At 42.1% G+C, this 10,099-nt stretch overlaps 1 protein-coding gene across 1 annotated transcript; it reads right to left on the bottom strand.

Moving 5' to 3' along the window:
* Positions 1-171: 171 nt before the first annotated feature.
* Positions 172-8,874, bottom strand: FBXW12 (F-box and WD repeat domain containing 12). Its single transcript, XM_082211973.1, has 10 exons — positions 8,644-8,874; positions 7,719-7,756; positions 6,671-6,831; positions 5,624-5,745; positions 4,128-4,337; positions 3,717-3,878; positions 2,666-2,873; positions 1,426-1,607; positions 1,185-1,312; positions 172-479 (listed from the first exon to the last, which is right to left on the bottom strand). Exons 1-10 carry the CDS (start codon positions 8,734-8,736, stop codon positions 386-388), a joined length of 1,398 nt encoding a protein of 465 aa, XP_082068099.1. The 5' UTR covers positions 8,737-8,874; the 3' UTR covers positions 172-385.
* Between the last annotated feature and the right edge of the window lie 1,225 nt (positions 8,875-10,099).

Genomic DNA, 10,099 nt, shown 5'->3' with positions numbered 1-10,099 from the left:
GGACCCATGTTACTTCCCCCCGCAAAAAACTTCAGAAAATATTTACTAATCTGGTCCATTGTACACTCACATTATATCTTGCCATTTAATAAAATTACTGCCTTTTTCCAGACAGATGGAATTTCATGAAAGTCGTGTATTTTTAAAGAGCAAGGAAAAAGATAACTGACAACCACTTCAATAGTTTATTGTTGATCTAAAAACATCAAAGATTCGATTTCACTGCAGGCTTTTGTTTTCAAGTGGCATGAAATGTTATAAATCATACTGACATTTTGTCTCGAGATTACACATGGGCTGCATCATGTGATGATGAATTCACTTTAGAGTTAATTGACAGGCAAACAAAACTAACACGACTGTAAAATGAGAGAAACATTAAGTCTTACAAGTTAAAGGAGTATGCTCTTAAGATGTCTCCATTTCCAGCCACCACACCAACAATGCTCACATCATCACAAGCCACACTTCTAAAGCCACTAGAAGAGGAAAAAATATATAGCTCACAGTACATGGCACAATCTAGTACATACATTTAGCTACTTTGACATATTGAAACAAACTCGTTCTGTTTTAGTACGAGAAGTTAAACTGCAGGTTTTTGAGATTTTGCAGTGGGTTTTTTATGTTGCCCTGCTAAGCATAGCCCCAGTTTTGCCCTGTTTCAAAGCTGAGTTACTACAATATTTTTGAACCCGAGTAGTAGGTTAGTTCTGTGTTCATTACAACAGAGTTGGTTTATCCCTTGGCTGTAAGCTTCACTGCTTGCAAAGATTAATTTGGGGGATGAGGAAAGCCATGGATGACACAGGCAAAAAACAGTGTACATAGCTTTATCTACCCCTCATGGTCCTAAATGGGGGAAAGGGGATGTTGAATGGGACTTCGTGTCAAGGGGTCCAGTCATAAGGGAAAGTAAAGCAATCCCCAGAGCCTTTGTATAATTCCCATATCACTGTCTTTAAACCCTGGCCCATAGCTCCTATGATCTAGTATCACTATACATTAGACTGATTTTCAGAAAACAGTTGAACTGAAGTCTTCCATATAAATACAGTTCAAACTAGCATTTGGGGTCACAGATGTGCTTTTATTCTCAAATCTGCCTTTAATATAGATGCATTTAGTAAGAAAGTGATAGGTGCTCTGATCTTACTGCAATTTGCAAAATGTTTCAAACTTACTTTGACCATCTATGGGATCCTCCTAGTAAGTGGTAGCGACCGTTCAGCAAAGATGATTTGTTGTCATTTTTCCAGGAGTACACACGAAGTGAGAGGTCCAGGGATGATGTGACAACATGAAAAGGATCCTGGTTGTGGGTGGGTAGATGCAAATTAAAGCCTTTTAGTTAAAGAATATTTAGTGTACAGAACAGAAATAAATAAATAAATAGTAGCAGTAAGTAATAGTAACTGTATATACCACCCAGATTGATGTAATAGAATTGTGGTGATCTTTGAAAGCCATTAATTCAGTTCCTGACAGAGTGTATAGTTTCAGCTCTGGTCCAGTTGCTAAAAGAATAGTTTGTTTGCCAAATCCTTTCATAATCGTCTCTCCAATCTGTAGTTGTGCTGCTAATGTGAAGTCTGCAACCTGTCGAGCTTTTGCATAAAAACAATTTTAGCATTGAAATGTCTGCTCTGTTTACTGTGAAGAGTACTGCAACAGTGCTCACCAGTATATTAGGTCACGATTCTCTGAATTTTGAGCTACATATTGTGTATCGAGAACATTGTGTTGATTCAGACCCAAGCTAGCAGTTCTGTCTGTTGTGCTGCTATGGACAGGAATGAAAACAGATAGGGAACACTGATTAAGAAAACAAGTTGCCTAAAGAAATAAAGTTGTCAATTGGGTATTATCTGCTGAGCTTGACAAAACACCACTACAGTGGTGCCTTGCAAGACGAAAAGAATTCGTTCCGCGAGTCTTTTCGTCTTGCGATGTTTTTCGTCTTGCGAGGCACGGTCCGTCGCAACTGCGCCTCTTCAAGCGGCTTTTAAAAAAAAGCGCAAGACGTTTTCGTCTTGCGAAGCAAGCCCATAGGGAAATTTGTCTAGCGAAGCAACGCAAAACCGAAAAACCCTTTCGTCTAGCGAATTTTTCGTCTTGCGAGGCATTCGTCTTTCGGGGCACCACTGTATATAAAATTAGGGACATAGGAAGGCCATTGGTCTGTGTAGTTCAGTGTCATCAACACTGGCTGGCAGCATTTCTCCAGATTTTCAGGCAGTTGTCTCTGCCAAACCTATGTGGAGAAGTTAGAGACTGAACCTGGACCTTCTACTTCCTACTACAGCACATGCTCTAGTCCTGAACTGTCCTTTCCCATGCATTTTTTTATTCAGCTCTGACACAGTGCAGCCAAGTCCCTGCTTTTATGGCTTACCATGCCCAGAAAGACAAAGGCTGAAATCCCTTCCATGTCTATTCAGAAATAAGCCCCATTGTATTTAGTGAGCTTATTTGCATGTAAGTGGGTTGGAATTGCAACCAACATTTCAAAACAAATATTCTGTTCCTCTTCACCTATACAAGAAAGGTCCACCTGACAATTCATTTCCTTTTCAATAGCAATTCAGTTCAGGGTGTTTTCTGGATTGCTGCTGAATAAAAGGATAAATTACCTTCTGCTAGACAACAGTTTGAAGAAACTTACCTGTAATACTCATTTTATATTTAGACTTCTTCTCCATGTGTATATCTAAGCTCACAATGTGAAAATTCATCTCTTCATTATGCAGCACAGCTACTCTTGCGGGTTCTGCTGGTAACCAGCAGGTGTCAAGGCACTGACCTCTGATCGGAAGAGGACTAGATAACAGTTCATCATCTACAGAATTAGTTGCAGAATGTGTATAAACCACCTGTTACATATACAAAAACAAGCATTAACACACAATAGCTGGGATCCAAAGAGCTGCTTATGGTATACTTGGATAGCCCAAGTGAGGATTTTCACTTTGAATTTTATGCAAAAAAATATTTTGAACTTTGAATTACAGAGCTTCATGGCACATCACAAATGGTGTTTGATACTTCCTTCAGGGTTGCATCCCTACAGGCCCTCCAAGTGTCTTGCCACAGGGTTGTGAAGGGGAATGACTTAGCCATTGTGGATCAAGTCATGCAAGGTTCAGCCTCTCCCACTCCCTATATCTCTGGAGAGGCAGGAAGGGGAAGCTCTGTTAATGGGACATTTTTCTTTTGCCCAAGTAAAGATTGCTCATTATGTGGCATGGAGATTTGAGTGGAATTTTGTTGACAATAATTGCAAGTTTATGAGAAAAAAAGAAGCCACAAATAGTGGTAACTTTGCTAGGACCAACTAAATGCCACAACACAGTGAGCACGTTTTCAAGCTCTCCAGAACTCTTTAGGCTAGATGGGAAGCCTAAAGGTGTAACCTCATGGAGAGGGGGAGGGAAGGACACAAATACTAGGCAAAGTGTTGACACACCAAAGTAGTTTACAGTTTGTAACAGTCTTAAGTCTAAAGATGATGGGTTAAATCCAAAATTGCATTCAGCGTTACAGGTTGTTTCCCTTTGAAATAGCCATGTGGAATGGGAGGAAATCAAGACTGCAGTATGCAGGGAAGGAGGAATTTAACCCTTTCTCCTGCACCACAATCCCAACTGAATCCCCACCACAACCCTGAAGTTGACGTTAGTCTCAACAAATGCTCAAATGCTGCAGTATAACAGTACCTTTGGTGGCAAAGCATTATCTGTAGGGCGAGCAACTATCCATAGACCATCGGGTGAACAAAGCAATGAATCTATGCCACAGTTTTGGAACAGTTGTGTGGATGAAATTTGGCTTAAATCGGCAGCTGCTAACGTATAGAGTTTACCTCCTCCGGTGCCTACCTAAACCAAGGAAGGAAGCACAGAAAATATAGTTAATGATTCCTTCGCAGCGACATGCAAAAAATTCAACTGTGGATTACCAATTTCTGTTGAGTCACCGATTGCTGGATTTCTTGCAAAAACAAAGGAATAGCTCTGATCCAGCCCTGAGTTGCAACAACATTAAAAACTACTATTCCATATTTTTAAGCAAGCTTTCGGCAAGCTAACAGGAAGTTTGTTTCAAACTGTCAGCCGTGCTGCACTTACCGTTAAGAATGGCTTGCTGTTTATTGTATAGGCAACCACAGGGCATGATGAGGATGATACTGAAAATGTTGCAAGCTCTTCCCCTGTCTCTCCATGCCAGAGTTTGATTATCCCATGACAGTCTATTGTAGCCACCAATTTATCTGAAGGAAACGTGGCAATGTTTTGCAGTCCATTTTCCTGCTGGGGACTTGACCAAATCTGTGTACCCTGTTTAAAAAACACAAAATGGTGCCATTCGTGCCTCACTTATTTCCAGTTCTCTATTATCTTCAGACCATTTCATTTAACACATCTGTGTTATGCATGGCATGCAGTCCTAACCCCATTCACCCAAGACCAAGGCTAGATATGCTTCAAACCTTTAAAGCACACACCCCCACCTGAGAATTCTGGGAATTGTAGTTTACTTCTACAGACCCATACTTCCAAGCACCCTTAAACTCAACTCTCAGGATCCTGTGTGTGTGGAGCAGGGGGTACTTTAATAGTCTGGTGTGTATGTTGCCTAAGACCCAACTATACAGATTTCTCTGATGGTGTATTTTCAAGTATGTTCTATACGCCAATTTTTTTCGGTGTGGAGTCGGTAAGAAAAAAAGGAAACGAACACATGCTATAGAAAAGTTTGCGTATTTGTTGCTTTCTTTCATCTTTACCTTGTTGAAACATGTTCACTTGATTTATTTGCACATCAGAACATAGTGACTCAGTCTCCTCCATTGTATTTCAAAGTCCTGATCTGCAGCCAAAAATATTCTAACAGAATTCATTTCAAATAAATGGATGCTTCCTTTGTATCAGACTTTTGTCCTCCATATTGCCATCAGCGTCATGCCAACAGCCTTTAAAAAAATGTGCCATGTCAGTTTCTGGAATTTTAGTTTTCTTCCTTTCTACTTTCATTGGGCTGCACCCAGCTTTGTCCTCCTGTGAACAGAAAGGAGTCTTCCAGGAAAGGGGCTGAGATTCAGCAGAGGCTCCCACTGGAGGACAGGAAGCTGCCATTTTCAACCATACTCCTCCCGCCTCCTGGACTCCTAGAAGTCATGGGCATAGCCAGGGGGTACAGGTAATCAAGGAAATAAATAGAAATATTTAACTAAATGACCAATTGTGTCACAGATAACTCGATTCTGCCCCCTTAAAATAAATCCTAGCTACCTCCATGCTAGAAATGCTTTTCCTGACTGCAGGATCCCTTTAAGCCCTTTCTCCAGGAGGATAATCCCTTTTCCACCTATCTCTTTTTAAATATCTCAAAGCCACTACTTTAAAACAGCAAAGTACTTTAAAACAGCCTTGAAAGATGGCAGATAAATGTCTACCTAAACAAACCAACAAAAACAAACAATTTGAGTTGTCTGGGCTTTCCTTTCTTTTCCTCTTTGAAGTAATTCTGAATATAAGTGTGATCACCCCTTGACACCAATCAGAAATATTTTCCTTTCTTTTTAAAATCCACCATTCATCTTTCACACATTCTTTTCTCCTACCTCTTGGATGTTCCATGCCCTGACTGTGCCATCAGAAGAAGTGGTACACACAACAGACTTGACATTTCCTGTTGCAAATGTGTGCTCGTTCTCTGATAGGTAAGCCATATCAGTTATCGTTCCTATAACAGCATGAACAGATTTTTTTTAAAAAAGTAGCATAATTTCATTATGAAAACAATCATCAATCTGGTGGGTTTTCTGATACTGCAGACGCGTGGCATATTATAAATCTGCAATAAACACTCAACATAATTTTATTTATTTAAAATCTTATAAACACACACATACATGCATGTATATCTCTATACCACTTTGTATTTTTTAAGAAAAAACCCTCAAAGCATGCATTAAATATATACTCCAAAACTGTAAAAAAAATAAAACAATGCAATATATAATAAAGCAACATAAAACAAGATCATTAAAATTCAGTATAGTTTCCACAATTTACAGCAAACGGTATCAATTGACATATATCAGAATCTAGAAATGACTGGATGAACAAAAAGGACTTCAGTATATGCCAAAAATGTCAACAACGTTGCCTAATCTTCAATTACAAAAGTGTTCAGGCACATGCAATATACCAAACAGAAACATCAGTCTATCACATAACTCTAAAATAGCACCATGAGAATAAAATGTACTATTCAAATGCACTATTCAATTTATTTCTCCCCAAATAAAAATGAAATACAAGCTGCATATAATAATTATTTTAGTAAACCATCATTCCATCCAGTCATATATTTTCATTACTCTGCTTCATTAAACTCAAGTATTTCCGATTTCAGCAGTGAAAAGGGATTTATTTTAAATACTTGCTCCATATGCACATCACAAAGAGGGACCATGTTTTTTGTCCAAATCTTCCCCTCACCCATTTCACCTCCTCTGTCAAATTGGTAAGTTACTGCATATCAAACCTTTTTTACCCACTCCATTATGGTAGTTATTTTCAATGAATATAAAAATAAGTAGAGAGGGAGTGATATGTATTTCCTGTTCCAGGAAATTATGAGTTTTATACCACACTTAGCCTACCTGTATGTCCTCTCATCGCTTTACATGTGTAATCAACTGAAGGCCGTCCAGATATCTTTTTATGCTCAAGATTAGAGCGGTGGAGATAGTACTTTTTCCATGTCTGCATTCCTGGGATCACTGAGATATTGCAGAAGGCCCATCGTCTTAGACACATATTTCTATAAATTTAAAGAGTGGCAGATTTATCTTGAAATTTTAAAATCCTTCCTCCAGAGCAGTTTCAATGAATGAGGCAGAAATGATTGACAACCATCATCTGCCGTCATTAGATAAAAAGCAATTGGCTACAAAGTCTTCAGCTGGATTTCATTCATTTACATATTTTTACAATGTACGGCATTGTAAAAATCTGCTCCTTCCTCCCCATCGCCTCTCATCTAAAATTCTGATTCCAGCCTTCCTCATTTTGAGCTTTCCTACATCCTCTTTCTCCTCAATGCAGAATTCTACTACCAAATAATTTAACCCTTTCATATCTAGCACAAACTCTTGTCTGCAAGTTTAATGCAGTGGCAGAGAACCTCAGGTGGGGGGTCAAATGCAGCCCTCCAAGCCTCCCCAGACCCACCCACCCCTCTCCCCAAGCCCAATCCCTCACTGACCCTTCTATGTATCTTGTCCTTCCTCCTCCCAACCCATGTTTTCTGTAGCTATGTACACACTATACATTTAAAGCACATTTTAAGCATATCCCCATCCCAAGAATCATGGCTGTAGCTTTGGGAGGGGCAAGCTAGAGTTTCCAAGATTGAGGAGTGTGTGTGTGTATGTGTGCTTTGAATGTGCATTAAATGCATGGTGTGTATTAATCATCATTCTCAGCTGTAACGAAGTTCCTCACATCCACTGCTTGCCACCCTCGTTTTGACGTTCCTCCAGACCTCTTTCTGTCTTCTAGCCATGTCCATTGGTTCACCAGAGGGGACTATGTTGTCCTTATCGAACTCTGCTGAGTTCCATGTTCGCGAATGGCGCTGTGTTCTCAGTAATAAGTAAACTGAATGCACCAAACCCAAATATTAAAATAGATAAGAAGTGTACTAACCTCCAAAGAGAAGAGGTCTCTGCAGCTTCATTCCATGTCTAAAACGGGAAAGCAGGACAGGTTTTAGAAGCAGTTCTTCAAGATTCAGGGGACTGAGTCACATAGTGGAGTCACTGGAGCACAGTGCTTGCAGTTTCATTTATTCATTCAGCCAGTCTGTTATTTGTCTTACCTCAAAGTCCCAGGCTGACTTACAATAAAAGTAATAAAATACCCAACACACCACAGTAACAAGCAATAAATATAAAACAGAGCAATGAGGCTTACATTCCCATTAACATCTGCAGAAACTAACAGAAGCGCCAGAAGGACCATCGCTTGGATCAGCGGCTTTCGCTCTTACTGGCTGCATTGCCAGCACTGCAGAAACATCAAGGGTGGGGCCGGCTTGAAAACAGAAAGCAAAGAGTTTCCAGGAAGCGCGCAGGCGCACGCGCCTGTCTTGTTCGGGGGATTTCCACATTGGCCGGGGATACTGTTGCGCGCTTTGCTGAATCCAGTGTGTTGCTGTAGGATCTTCTCCCCCCTTTTAATGACTACTGTGTCACGACGCTGGACGGGGACGCGCTGTCAGAATGGGACGTCCGGAATCCGGATCTCGCCCTCTTAAGTTCGCTCGTTAATAAAAGCAAAGGGGGGGCGGGCAAAATTGTACAAGGGGAAGAAGAAGAAGCTGGGGAGAGAAGGGTTGCAGTGATTTGGGACGTCATACATCCATTAAAACAGGAAGATCGCGCTCCAAGTATTTGAAGAGGTCGAGAGAAACCTGGGGCAAGCGCGCCTGCTACTGGCGCATTTGGCTTGGAGAGGTCGTTATGGGGAGCCGTCTTCCCCACTTCCCGTGATCGAAGTGGAGAAAGATGTTCTCTCCACCCGTGGCACACGGGCGAATTTGGGGGCACTTGCAACCGGCGCTGCAACGCACCTTATTCACTTGGGCTGCTCTGAGTAGATCCGGTGGCTCCAGGTATGAGAACAGGTGGATGATGCAGTCCAGGGTCAGCGTCTCAGCGCTCATCTTCCCTCCGAGATCCCCCGCCACGCACAAGCGGAGTCCGGACGCTCCTCTTCCCACCCCGCCCCTGTCCGGTCAGCCTGTTAGCGAAGGCGGGGCGATGGCGTCACGTTCCGTCGCTGCTGGCCTGGCGGCTGCTTGTCACTACTTAAAAGCAAGCAGGTCTCAAACGCTGCTCCGCTGTTTTTGTCCCTGATCAAGAGGCAGTTGTTGATTCTGGGCAATAGAACCCCTGGCACCCGCGCGCACGTCAAGGAAGCAAGCATCAGTTTCTTTAAAATCCTTGGAATTTATTGTATAGTGAACGTGCAATGTTAATCTTCGAGGAGCTTTATCTCCTATATATACACGAGGCCAGCAAGCCCAACGGGCAGGGATAATGGGAATTGTAGCCCAACATTATCTCAGGGTCCCTATGTCTGCTCTACACACTTCTCTGGGAATAAAGCCAATTTTTAAAAAGTGGGACTGTACATCTCATAGAGCTCAGAAGCTCCCAGTCTTTTCTAGATCGCGTTGGATCAACTTCCTATGAATGGTTAATTGGAACCAAGTCTCACTCTGCAGGGGAGAGACTATACAATTCACTGTAACTGCCTCGCACAATAATAAAAAAGCTTGAACTTACGTTGGTAATTTAAACCAATCAGAGATAAATATGTTGATGTGTTCGTTCAGAGGGTTTTACATTCGTAGACATTCTCTGTTCCAGGTATCTTCAACCTTTTCAGACCTAGGTACTATTTTTAACCCAAACATGCATTTGGGGACTTTATTTCTTAATCTTTTACCACGTGTTTGCTCTTGTGGCGATCCACCTTGGATCAGGCCGCAGCCCACTAGTGGGCCCCGCCCCAGCAGCTGAAGACGATCGCTCTACACACCATGGAGAACATCATTGTTTGAGACTCTGTCCTGCCACCTGATGCCCCCAAATCTGCCTGATGCAGCACACATTACGTTCTTCTGTACAGCTACTACGGCGGTAAACAAAAGGCATGAGATACAATTAATGATGGCCAAAATACCGCACTGCAGGGGTTGGATCAGATGAGCTCTTTGGGATCGTTTCCAACTCTACGATTCTAATACAACAAAGCACCACCATAAAGGACCAAGAAGCAGCTTAGAACCAGCACGGGAGATTTAGCGATCATCTGAACTCTTGGCAATGTCCCGAGTAAGCAAGCGGGATCACCTCGCCTCCCCTGCGCTCTTTCGCCCCGCGCGCAGAGAAGCTTGCGAACTGCACCCGGGAACCGGAAGCATCGCAACACAAGCATTGAGGCGGCGCCTCTGCATTTGCGCCTCTCCCAGGCAATCAAGTGATTAGCGTCTCTTTCGACTGCTCGAGTCACCGAGGCCC

Source organism: Podarcis vaucheri (assembly GCF_965113315.1).
Source record: "Podarcis vaucheri genome assembly, chromosome: 2".
NCBI classification, from domain to species: Eukaryota; Metazoa; Chordata; class Lepidosauria; order Squamata; family Lacertidae; genus Podarcis; species Podarcis vaucheri.
This window is presented reverse-complemented; position numbering and strand designations above follow the sequence as displayed.